Source organism: Panulirus ornatus, chromosome 56 (assembly GCF_036320965.1).
Source record: "Panulirus ornatus isolate Po-2019 chromosome 56, ASM3632096v1, whole genome shotgun sequence".
Lineage (NCBI taxonomy): Eukaryota > Metazoa > Arthropoda > Malacostraca > Decapoda > Palinuridae > Panulirus > Panulirus ornatus.
The window spans coordinates 27,145,422-27,158,931 of NC_092279.1; the positions used below are offsets into that span (position 1 = coordinate 27,145,422).

Below are 13,510 nucleotides of genomic sequence, written 5' to 3' on the forward strand. Positions count from 1 at the left end.
CTCTCAACCACACTTTTTATTACCACACATCTCTCTTACCCTTTCATAATTTACTCGATCAAACTACCTCATCACATATTGTCCTCAAACATTTCCAACACATCCACCCTCCTCGGCACAACCCTATCCATAGCCCATGCCTCACAACCAAATAACATTGTTGGAACCACTGTTCCTTCAAACATACCCATTTTTGTTCTCCGAGATAACGTTCTCACCTTCCACACATTCTTCAATGCTTCCAGGACTTTCGCCCCCTCCCACACCCTGTGACTCACTTCTGCTTCCATGGTTCCATCCGCTGCTAAGCGTACTCCCAGATATCTAAAACACTTCACTTCCTCCAGTTTTTCTCCATTCAAACATAACTCCCAATTAACTTGTCCCTCAACCCTACTGTACCTAATAACCTTGGTCTTATCTACATTTACTCTCAGCTTTCTTCTTTCACACACTTTACCAGTCACCAGCTTCTGCAGTTTCTCACCTGAATCAGCCACCAGCGTTGTATCATCTGCAAATAACAACTGACTCACTTCCTAAGCCCTCTCATCCACAACAGACTGCATACTTGCCCCTCTCTCGAAAACTCTTGCACTCACTTCTCGAACAACCCCATCCATAAACAACTTAAACAACCATGGAGACATCATGCACCCCTGCTGCAAACTGACATTCACTTGGAACCAATCACTTTCCTCTCTTCCTATTCATACATATGCCTTACATCCTTGGCAAAAACTTTTCACAGCTTCTAGCAACTTACCTCCCCACCATATACTCTTAATACCTTCCACAAAGCATCTCCATCAACTCTGTCATATGCCTTCTCCAGATCCACAAATGCTACATACAAATCCATGCTTTTCTAGTAGAAGGTAGCACTAATGCTGTACCAGAAACTATGAGAATGAGTGAAAGACTAAGGAAGTGGGCTCCAGGGTGACATGGTTAAAAATGAAAGTGGATTACAAGAGAAGGATAATTATTAGTGCTTATGCAAGGGATTTGGAAGCACTGGTGTGAGTGTGTCAGCAATGCTAATGCTAGCGATCACTTAATAATTATGGAAGATTTGAATGTAAATGTGAGTAATGTAACTGTTAAGGGTATAACTGGGGGGGCAGGGGGTATTCAGTAAGGTGAACAGAAGTGAACAGCTTACAGAGATGCATGTTAAAAATCAACTGGTGACTGGGAGTACCTAATAGTTAATAAGGTTCCAGGACAAAATGCCATCATATGGGGAGTTTTCTTTCATTTCAAATCATTTCCTGTTCCTCCCTTTTCCTTTCCTTACAGGACTAAATCAGTTATTTCTTGGGTTTACCTGATGGGAGCTCAGGTATAAGTGGATGAGTAGGAAGGACGGTCAGCAGGCATTATTGGATTACATACTAATTGACAGATGTGAAAAAAATATACTCTTGAATGTGAATGTGTTGAGAGGGATAATAGCTGGGATGTCTGATAATTACCCAGAGGAGGTGAGGGTCAAAGGTTTTCAGAAAGGAGGGAATAATACAAGTGAGAAGAGACTGAAAGTAAGCAAGCCTGGAAAGTAAACTTGGGCAAAGGTATATCTACTGAGAGTAGAATGGGATAAGGTGAGAGTAACCAAAGCTAAGGGAGTGGGTGAGAAATGGGCTGTCCTTAGGAAAGATGTGTTAGCATGTGTGAGAGCAGCTTACGACATGTGGGTGGTGGGAGATGGGCAAGTGAGAAGGGGTAGTGAGCGATGGAATGTTGAAGTAAAATTGCTAGTGAAAGAAAAGAGAAATGTATGGGTGGTACTTACAGGAAAGATGTGTGAGTGAATGGGAGATGTACAAAAGAAAGCAGTGGGAGGTCAAGACAAAGGTGCAGGGGCTGAAAAAGAGGGCAAATGAGAGTTAGGGTGAGCAAGTTTTGTTAAACTTCAAGGAGAAATTTTTTTTCTTATGGTGGCACATGAAAGTTGTTTAGGTTAGGGAGTTATGTGAAGTAAGAGAGTCATAGCAAATGGTTGATGAAGAGAGATGGTGAAAGCCATGCATAAGATGAAATATGATAAGGTGGCAGGAGTGGAGGGTACTGCAGTTGAATTTATTAAGAAAGGTGGTGACTGTAATGTTCATTTCAGAGTAGGTATGGATCATAGTGAGGTGCATCAGGATTGGTGTAATGCATGTATAGTGCCACTGTTTACAGGCAAGGGGGGTAAAGGTGAGTGTTTAAATTACCGAGGTAGAGGTTTGTTGAGTGTACCTGGTATGTTGTAAGGAAGCATGGTGACTGAGATCATGGTGGCATACACACATCAGACTGAGAAGGAGCAATGAGGTTTCAAGAGTGGTAAGGATGTATGGATCATATTTGCTATGAAGGATGTGTGAGAAATACTTAAAGGGAACAGATGGATTTGTATATGGCATCTATGGATCTGGAGGAAGTATACAAGAGTTGACAGTGATACTCTGTGGAAGGTGTTAAGAATATACACTATGGGAGGAAGGTTATCAAAAGCAGTGAGGAGTTTTTATCAAGAGAGTAAGATGTAAGTACGAGTAGGTAGATATGAAGGTGAGTGGTTCCAGGTGATGTTTGGCTTGTAGCAATGAAGTCTACTCTCACCATGAGGTACACCCTATATGTATGTCTTGAAGATAGGGACAAATATTCAGTCTGTAGGGAGTGAGGAGGGTCTGGGAAGTGAGTCAGCCATTTTTCGTTGATGGAACAGCTCTGGTGGCAGATTTGTGTGAGAAACTGCAGAAGGTGGTGACAGAGTTTGGGAGAAAAAATGTGAATAAAAGCAAGGTCATTAAGGTTCACAGGGCAGAGGGGCAGGTTAGTTGGAATGTGAATATAAATTGAGAAAAACTGGAAAAATACAGCGTTCCAGATACCTGCGAGTAGATATGGCAGTGAATGGAACCATGAAAGCAGAAGTAAGTCATAGGGTTGGTGAGAGGGCAAAATTTCTGAGAGCACTAAGGAATGTGTGGAGAGGTCATTATCTGGGAGAGCAAAAATGGGTTCAATGATATTGTATGGATGAGAGTAATGGATTACAGATGAGGATGTGTGGAGGAGGGTGAATCTGTTGGAAGTGAAATATATGAGGGCAATATTTGGTGTGAGGTGGTCTGATTGATTAATAAAAGATTAACAGAGAGGTATGGTAAGAAGAGTCTGGTTGAGACTGCTCAAAAGGGTGTGCTGAAATGGTTTGGACACATGAAGAGAATGAGTTAGGAGAGGTTGACAAAGAGGATAAATGTGTCAGAAGTAGGAGAGAGAAAGAGAAGACTAAACTGGAGATAGAACAATGGAGTGAAAAATATTCTGTGAGGTTGGGACCTGAACATACAAGAGGGTGAAGGCATGCATGGGATAGAGGGAATTGGAACAATGTGGTATACAGTGGGTAAAGTGCTGTCAATGGGCTAAACAAGGGTATGTGAACTGGTTGGGGGAAACCAAGGAAAGGTCTGTGAGGTTATGGTTTCAGTTCACTGAACATGACATTAAAAGCAGCCTTTCTTTGTCTATTCCTAGTGATTCCTCACTAATACAGGAAAGGTAGGCAAGTATGAAAGAAATATCAACATTCATGGGGAAGTGCCTGAGCATTGGCAGAATTCATGTATATTGCATTTCTATAAAGGCAAGGGGAAAAAGTGAACTACAGAGGTATAAGTTTGTTGAGTGCACCTGGTAAGTTGTATGGTTGAAAGCAGCTCGAGTTGGTGAAGGCAGACTGGGGAGGAACAATGTGGATTCAAGATTAGCGAAGGATGTGTGGATTAGGTATTTGCTTTAAAAGAATGTGTATGAAAAATACTTACAAAAACAAGGACCTGTATGTCACATTTATGGATCTGGAGAAAGCATATGACTGGATTGAAAGAGATGCCTTGTGGAAGGTCTTAAAACTATATGGTGTGGGATGAAAGCTACAAGAAACAGCAATAAATATTTATCAGGTGTGTGAATAAGTAGAAAGGATAGTGAGTGGTTTCATGTGAAGGTGGGTCTGCAGCAGGGGTGTGTGATGTCACTCATCCCTGAAGTTGAATTCTAAAATTTCTAGAATTCCCTCAAGCTAGTGGAAATAGGGCAAGTTCAAAATTACAAAGATTTTGGTTTACAGAAATAATGATACCCCACATGAACAAAATAAGTAAAAAATGGAACCCCCGCTTAACTTTATCAAACTATGTATTTGTGTGCACCAAATCTAAAAGGACTAGTCAACAGACTTTATTATTTGGGATTAAGAATCAAGAAGTATAGCTGTGAAAAAACAGAAACTGGTTGAGAAGTCACACAAGGGAAAAGCGTTAAATCTCTGAGAACAGTTGTGAGCAAGATTTTAAGTGCAGTGAATGCAAGAAACTTGCAGGAGTGTGTTTGTCCCAGCCATATTGAAAGGATATGAAAACTTAAGTTTTACATGGTCCGCATAGGTAAAACATATCAGCAGAAGGGATGGATAACCTTAATAATATTACTGAAATTAGAAGAAGTAAAGAATGAAGGTGACAAAATTTTTTCATGATAGTTTGGCTATGTATGATATACAGAATAAGACATGGAAGAAGTAGGGATGCCATGAGTGAATTAATGAGGGCTGGAGGTATTTCAAAGAATGATGAAAGTAAATGTAATAGCTATTCTTGGTTAGAAAGATGGGCAGGTGCAGTGAATCATCAGTTTGAAAGGAGAAGAGTCAGAAGTTGTACCTGAGTGTTAAGTATTTGATAGGAATAATCAGAAGCAACAATGGTGTAAAAGCTGAAGCTAAGAGTAAAGCCATGCATTGCAGAACTAAAAGTGTACTGATACCTAGAGAAGCAAAAAAAAAATCAAGTACTGAATGGACAAGCATAAGAGAGTGCTTGCCTCAAGTATGAAAGATAATTGTGAAACTTTAACTTTCCTAAGTACAAGGTAAAAAAAAGGAATGGATGATTTAGATACAGTATATCTAAAATTATGAGAATACACAAAGTGAAAAACAACAAAATGAGCAGGACAGGTGGTGTATAAAAAATAAAAAGACCTATGGTTGAGCCTTTTATGATGGTATGACCTCTCGGAATGCATAGATGAGGGTTTATCAAAAATGGAAGTAGGAATGAAGGTACAAGAAGTAGACCATGAAAGAAATGAAAAAAACAAACACAGCAAGCAAAATGTTTAGGGTAAGGGGTAGAATCATATAGTTTTTCAGAAGGGGATGCCAGAAAATCATTTATGACATGGAAATGCAGTTGTATTGTGCATGTAAGGTGTGACTGGAGACTTTATTCTCAATTGATGAATCAACTTAGTGTGCAAAGTGAGAAATAAAAAGCAGTAATATCAGTGTGCTGGCCTGCTTCAATTTAGCAAACTGCACATGGGGTGAATATGAGAGTAGATTTGAAACTGAAGTTTAAGAAACATTACAAAGCACAACTGCAGTGTGGACATGGAGAACATATAAAATAATAAACATGGGTAAAGCCATATGATAAACTTTCTTTTAATAAATAAATAAAGCTCTTATGTGATATTTTTCCATGAGGTGTATGAGCAGCTTCAGCTGTTATCTAGCATATTCTAGTAACTTAAAAGAATATCATATGAAAAATATATATAAAAAGAGATAACTGATTTATAAATACTTCATAGGACATCCATTCTAGATGAACCCATTAAGAAAAATTCAAAATCAGCAACTACTTTGACATCGCGTGGCTGTATCTACCAAATATGCCTCTGATTCAATAACCTACATCTGTTTACCCATGGTGCCCATGGTGTGGATAATTCCTAGGTTTAACTTTTTTGAGCAGATTTAACCTACCAATCTAAGTAAGATTTCTAATACTAACCTGCATGTAATACTGTGCAGCATGTGCAAAGCTGTGCATTGCCTGGATAAGTAGTTTGGAATCTGCATTATATAAATACTCAGGCTCATATGTACCATTAAACTGAGCACTTGGAGATATATCATGAGTTCCTGTCAAAAAAAAAAAATACAATTATATATACTACAATATTATCTAAACATGCTTCTATATCTATCTTATCCTTAGAGACTAGGGAAAAAACTACCTACATATTCTGTGCATGATGTAGAAGGCAATCAAGACAGTGTGAAAGGTGGGGAGTTGGAAGATCTCTCCTGTAACATCACTCTCTAAAAGGAAGAGCAAAAAAGGAGCTAAACAAGGTAGGAAATGGCAGCTTGTATGTATGTATATGTATGTGGCAGGAGTGTGTAAGGCATGTGTATGAGTAGGAAGGGAGGAGAGTGATTGGTTCCTAGTTAAGGTTGGTCTGGGCAGGAGTGTGTGATGTCCCCAGGGCTGTTAAATTTGTTTATGGATGAGATGGTTAGAGAGGTAAATGCAAGAGCTTTAGAGAGAGGGCCGAGTATGCAGTCTATTGTGGATGAGAGGGCCTGAGAAGTTAGTCAATTGTTGTTTGCCAATGATACAGCACTGGTGGCTGATTTGAGTGAGAAACTACAAAAGTTGGTGACTGACTTTGGAAAAGTGTGTGAAAGGAGTAAGTTGAGAGTAAATGTGAAAAGATCAAGGTTATTAGGTTCAGCAGGGTTGAGGGACAAATTAGCTGGGATGTGAGTTTGAAAGGAGAAAAATTGGAGGAAGTGAAGTGTTGTACATATCTGGGAGTGGACTTAGCAGTGACTGGAACCATGGAAAAGAGAATGAGTCATAAGGTGGGGAAGGGGGCAAAGGTTCTGGAAGTTATGAAGATTGTGTGGAGAGAGAGAACATTATCTCAGAGAGCAAAAAAGCATATGTTTCAAGGAACAGCAGTTCCAACAATATTATATGGTTGCGAGGCAAGGGCTACAGGTAGGGTTGTATGAAGGAGGGTGGATGTGTTGGAAATGATATGTTTGAGGACAATATGAGGTGTGAGGGGGTTCAATCAAGTAAGTAATGAAAGGGTAAGAGAGGTGTGTGGTAATAAAAAGTGTGATTGAGAGAGCAGATGAGGATGTGTTGGAAATATGTTTGAGGACAATATGAGGTGTGAGGGGGTTTAATCAAGTAAGTAATGAAAGGGTAAGAGAGGTGTGTGGTAATAAAAAGTGTGACTGAGAGAGCATATGAGGATGTGTTGAAATGGTTTGGACATATGGAAAGAATGAGTGACGAAAGGTTGACAAAAAGGATATATTGGATGGTATTGCAGCGGAATTTATCAAAAAAGGGGGGTGACTGCGTTGTTGACTAGTTAGTAAGGATATCTAATGTATGTATGACTCATGGTGAGGTGCCTGAGGATTGGTGGAATGCTTGCACAATGCCATTGTACAAAGGCAAAGGGGATAAAGGTGAGTGATCAAATTACAGAGGTATAAGTTTCTTGAGTATTCCTGGGAAATTATATGGGAGGGTATTGATTGAGAGGGTGAAGGCATGTACAGAGCATCAGATTGGGGAAGAGCAGAGTGATTTCAAAAGTGGTAGAGGATGTGTGGATCAGGTGTGTGCTTTGAAGAATATATGTGAGAAATACTTAGGAAAGCAAATGGATTTGTATGTAGCATTTATGGATCTGAAGAAGGCATATGATAGAGTTGATAGAGACTCTGTGGAAGGTATTAAGAATATATGGTGTGGGAGGCAAGTTGCTAGAAGCAGTGAAAAGTTTTTATCGAGGATGTAAGGCATGTGTGCAAGCGGGAAGAGAGTAAAGTGAAGGAATAGTGGTTCCAACAATGTTGTATGGTTGCGAGGCGTGGGCTATGGATAGAGTAGTGCGCAGGAGGATGGATGTGCTGGAAATGAGATGTTTGAGGACAATATGTGGTGTGAGGTGGTTTGATCGAGTAAGTAATGTAAGGGTAAGAGAGATGTGTGGAAATTAGAAGAGCGTGGTTGAGAGAGCAGAAGAGGGTGTTTTGAAATGGTTTGGGCACATGTAGAGAATGAGTGAGGAAAGATTGACCAAGAGGATATATGTGTCGGAGGTGGAGGGAACGAGGAGAAGTGGGAGACCAAATTGTAGGTGGAAAGATGGAGTGAAAAAGATTTTGAGTGATCGGGGCCTGAACATGCAGGAGGGTGAAAGGCGGGCAAGGAATAGAGTGAATTGGATCAATGTGGTATACCGGGGTTGACGTGCTGTCAGTGGATTGAATCAGGGCATGTGAAGCGTCTGGGGTAAACCATGGAAAGTTCTGTAGGGCCTGGATGTGGAAAGGGAGCTGTGGTTACGGGCATTATTGCATGACAGCTGGAGACTGAGTGTGAACGAATGGGCCCTTTGTTATCTTTTCCTAGCGCTACCTCGCACACATGAGGGGGGAGGGGGATGGTATTCCATGTGTGGCGAGGTAGCGATGGGAATGAATAAAGGCAGGCAGTGTGAATTGTGTGCATGGGTATATATGTATGTGTCTGTGTGTGTATATATATGTGTACATTGAGATGTATGGGTGTGTATGTTAGCGTGTGTGGACGTGCATGAATATACATGTGTATGGGGGTGGGTTGGGCCATTTCTTTCTTCTGTTTCCTTGTGCTACCTCACAAACGCGGGAGACAGTGACAAAGGAAAATAAATATAAAATGATATATATATATATATATATATATATATTTTTTTTTTTGCTTTGTTGCTGTCTCCCGCGTTTGCGAGGTAGTGCAAGGAAACAGACGAAAGAAATGGCCCAACCCACCCCCATAGACATGTATATACATACGTCCACACACGCAAATATACATACCTACACAGCTATATATATATATATATATATTATTTTTTTTTTATAATACTTTGTCGCTGTCTCCCGCGTTTGCGAGGTAGCGCAAGGAAACAGACGAAAGAAATGGCCCAACCCCCCCCCATACACATGTATATACATACGGCCACACACGCAAATATACATACCTACACAGCTTTCCATGGTTTACCCCAGACGCTTCACATGCCTTGATTCAATCCACTGACAGCACGTCAACCCCGGTATACCACATCGATCCAATTCACTCTATTCCTTGCCCTCCTTTCACCCTCCTGCATGTTCAGGCCCCGATCACACAAAATCTTTTTCACTCCATCTTTCCACCTCCAATTTGGTCTCCCTCTTCTCCTCGTTCTCTCCACCTCCGACACATATATCCTCTTGGTCAATCTTTCCTCACTCATTCTCTCCATGTGCCCAAACCACTTCAAAACACCCTCTTCTGCTCTCTCAACCACGCTCTTTTTATTTCCACACATCTCTCTTACCCTTACGTTACTCACTCGATCAAACCACCTCACACCACACATTGTCCTCAAACATCTCATTTCCAGCACATCCATCCTCCTGCGCACAACTCTATCCATAGCCCACGCCTCGCAACCATACAACATTGTTGGAACCACTATTCCTTCAAACATACCCATTTTTGCTTTCCGAGATAATGTTCTTGACTTCCACACATTCTTCAAGGCTCCCAGAATTTTCGCCCCCTCCCCCACCCTATGATCCACTTCCGCTTCCATGGTTCCATCCGCTGCCAGATCCACTCCCAGATATCTAAAACACTTCACTTCCTCCAGTTTTTCTCCATTCAAACTCACCTCCCAATTGACTTGACCCTCAACCCTACTGTACCTAATAACCTTGCTCTTATTCACATTTACTCTTAACTTTCTTCTTCCACACACTTTACCAAACTCAGTCACCAGCTTCTGCAGTTTCTCACATGAATCAGCCACCAGCGCTGTATCATCAGCGAACAACAACTGACTCACTTCCCAAGCTCTCTCATCCCCAACAGACTTCATACTTGCCCCTCTTTCCAAAACTCTTGCATTTACCTCCCTAACAACCCCATCCATAAACAAATTAACAACCATGGAGACATCACACACCCCTGCCGCAAACCTACATTCACTGAGAACCAATCACTTTCCTCTCTTCCTACACGTACACATGCCTTACATCCTCGATAAAAACTTTTCACTGCTTCTAACATATATATATATATATATATATATATATTATTATTATTTTTTTATTATACTTTGTCGCTGTCTCCCGCGTTTGCGAGGTAGCGCAAGGAAACAGACGAAAGAAATGGCCCAACCCCCCCCCATACGCATGTATATACATACGGCCACACACGCAAATATACATACCTACACAGCTTTCCATGGTTTACCCCAGACGCTTCACATGCCTTGATTCAATCCACTGACAGCACGTCAACCCCGGTATACCACATCGATCCAATTCACTCTATTCCTTGCCCTCCTTTCACCCTCCTGCATGTTCAGGCCCCGATCACACAAAATCTTTTTCACTCCATCTTTCCACCTCCAATTTGGTCTCCCTCTTCTCCTCGTTCCCTCCACCTCCGACACATATATCCTCTTGGTCAATCTTTCCTCACTCATTCTCTCCATGTGCCCAAACCACTTCAAAACACCCTCTTCTGCTCTCTCAACCACGCTCTTTTTATTTCCACACATCTCTCTTACCCTTACGTTACTCACTCGATCAAACCACCTCACACCACACATTGTCCTCAAACATCTCATTTCCAGCACATCCATCCTCCTGCGCACAACTCTATCCATAGCCCACGCCTCGCAACCATACAACATTGTTGGAACCACTATTCCTTCAAACATACCCATTTTTGCTTTCCGAGATAATGTTCTCGACTTCCACACATTCTTCAAGGCCCCCAGAATATTCGTCCCCTCCCCCACCCTATGATCCACTTCCGCTTCCATGGTTCCATCCGCTGCCAGATCCACTCCCAGATATCTAAAACACTTCACTTCCTCCAGTTTTTCTCCATTCAAACTCACCTCCCAATTGACTTGACCCTCAACCCTACTGTACCTAATAACCTTGCTCTTATTCACATTTACTCTTAACTTTCTTCTTCCACACACTTTACCAAACTCAGTCACCAGCTTCTGCAGTTTCTCACATGAATCCGCCACCAGCGCTGTATCATCAGCGAACAACAACTGACTCACTTCCCAAGCTCTCTCATCCCCAACAGACTTCATACTTGCCCCTCTTTCCAAAACTCTTGCATTTACCTCCCTAACAATCCCATCCATAAACAAATTAACAACCATGGAGACATCACACACCCCTGCCGCAAACCTACATTCACTGAGAACCAATCACTTTCCTCTCTTCCTACACGTACACATGCCTTACATCCTCGATAAAAACTTTTCACTGCTTCTAACATATATATATATATATATATATATATATATATATATATATATATATATATATATATATATATATATATTATTATTATTTTTTTATTATACTTTGTCGCTGTCTCCCGCGTTTGCGAGGTAGCACAAGGAAACAGACGAAAGAAATGGCCCAACCCCCCCCCATACACATGTATATACATACGGCCACACACGCAAATATACATACCTACACAGCTTTCCATGGTTTACCCCAGACGCTTCACATGCCTTGATTCAATCCACTGACAGCACGTCAACCCCGGTATACCACATCGATCCAATTCACTCTATTCCTTGCCCTCCTTTCACCCTCCTGCATGTTCAGGCCCCGATCACACAAAATCTTTTTCACTCCATCTTTCCACCTCCAATTTGGTCTCCCTCTTCTCCTTGTTCCCTCCACCTCCAACACATATATCCTCTTGGTCAATCTTTCCTCACTCATCCTCTCCATGTGCCCAAACCACTTCAAAACACCCTCTTCTGCTTTCTCAACCACGCTCTTTTTATTTCCACACATCTCTCTTACCCTTACGTTACTCACTCGATCAAACCACCTCACACCACACATTGTCCTCAAACATCTCATTTCCAGCACATCCATCCTCCTGCGCACAACTCTATCCATAGCCCACGCCTCGCAACCATACAACATTGTTGGAACCACTATTCCTTCAAACATACCCATTTTTGCTTTCTGAGATAATGTTCTCGACTTCCACACATTCTTCAAGGCCCCCAGGATTTTCGCCCCCTCCCCCACCCTATGATCCACTTCCGCTTCCATGGTTCCATCCGCTGCCAGATCCACTCCCAGATATCTAAAACACTTCACTTCCTCCAGTTTTTCTCCATTCAAACTCACCTCCCAATTGAATTGACCCTCAACCCTACTGTACCTAATAACCTTGCTCTTATTCACATTTACTCTTAACTTTCTTCTTTCACACACTTTACCAAACTCAGTCACCAGCTTCTGCAGTTTCTCACATGAATCAACCACCAGCGCTGTATCATCAGCGAACAACAACTGACTCACTTCCCAAGCTCTCTCATCCCCAACAGACTTCATACTTGCCCCTCTTTCCAAAACTCTTGCATTTACCTCCCTAACAATCCATCCATAAACAAATTAACAACCATGGAGACATCACACACCCTGCCGCAAACCTACATTCACTGAAACAATCACTTTCCTCTCTTCCCACACGTACACATGCCTTACATCCTCGATAAAAATTTTCACTGCTTCAACACAAATATTATAATATATATAATATATAATATATTTATTATATTATTTTTTTATTTATACTTTGTCGCTGTCTCCCGCGTTTGCGAGGTAGCACAAGGAAACAGACGAAAGAAATGGCCCAACCCCCCACCATACATGTATTATACATACGGCCACACACGCAAATATATACATACCTACACAGCTTTCCATGGTTTACCCCAGACGCTTCACATGCCTTGATTTAATCCACTGACAGCACGTCAACCCCGGTATACCACATCGCTCCAATTCACTCTATTCTTTGCCCTCCTTTCACCCTCCTGCATGTTCAGGCCCCGATCACACAAAATCTTTTTCACTCCATCTTTCCACTTCCAATTTGGTCTCCCTCTTCTCCTCGTTCCCTCCACCTCCGCACATATATCCTCTTGGTCAATCTTTCCTCACTCATTCTCTCCATGTGACCAAACCATTTCAAAACACCCTCTTCTGCTCTCTCAACCACGCTCTTTTTATTTCCACACATCTCTCTTACCCTTACGTTACTTACTCGATCAAACCACCTCACACCACACATTGTCCTCAAACATCTCATTTCCAGCACATCCATCCTCCTGCGCACAACTCTATCCATAGTCCACGCCTCGCAACCATACAACATTGTTGGAACCACTATTCCTTCAAACATACCCATTTTTGCTTTCCGAGATAATGTTCTCGACTTCCACACATTCTTCAAGGCTCCCAGAATTTTCGCCCCCTCCCCCACCCTATGATCCACTTCCGCTTCCATGGTTCCATCCGCTGCCAGATCCACTCCCAGATATCTAAAACACTTCACTTCCTCCAGTTTTTCTCCATTCAAACTCACCTCCCAATTGAATTGACCCTCAACCCTACTGTACCTAATAACCTTGCTCTTATTCACATTTACTCTTAACTTTCTTCTTTCACACACTTTACCAAACTCAGTCACCAGCTTCTGCAGTTTCTCACATGAATCAGCCACCAGCGCTGTATCATCAGCGAACAACA

At 41.7% G+C, this 13,510-nt stretch overlaps 1 protein-coding gene across 1 annotated transcript in view; it reads right to left on the bottom strand.

Moving 5' to 3' along the window:
• LOC139766039 (spatacsin) overlaps positions 1-13,510 on the bottom strand; it is a 526,943-nt gene that overhangs the window by 83,417 nt on the left and 430,016 nt on the right. Inside the window, exon 27 of the mRNA XM_071694164.1 lies at positions 5,865-5,995. Coding sequence (XP_071550265.1) covers positions 5,865-5,995 — 131 coding nt within the window. The remainder of the gene's footprint in view (positions 1-5,864; positions 5,996-13,510) is intronic.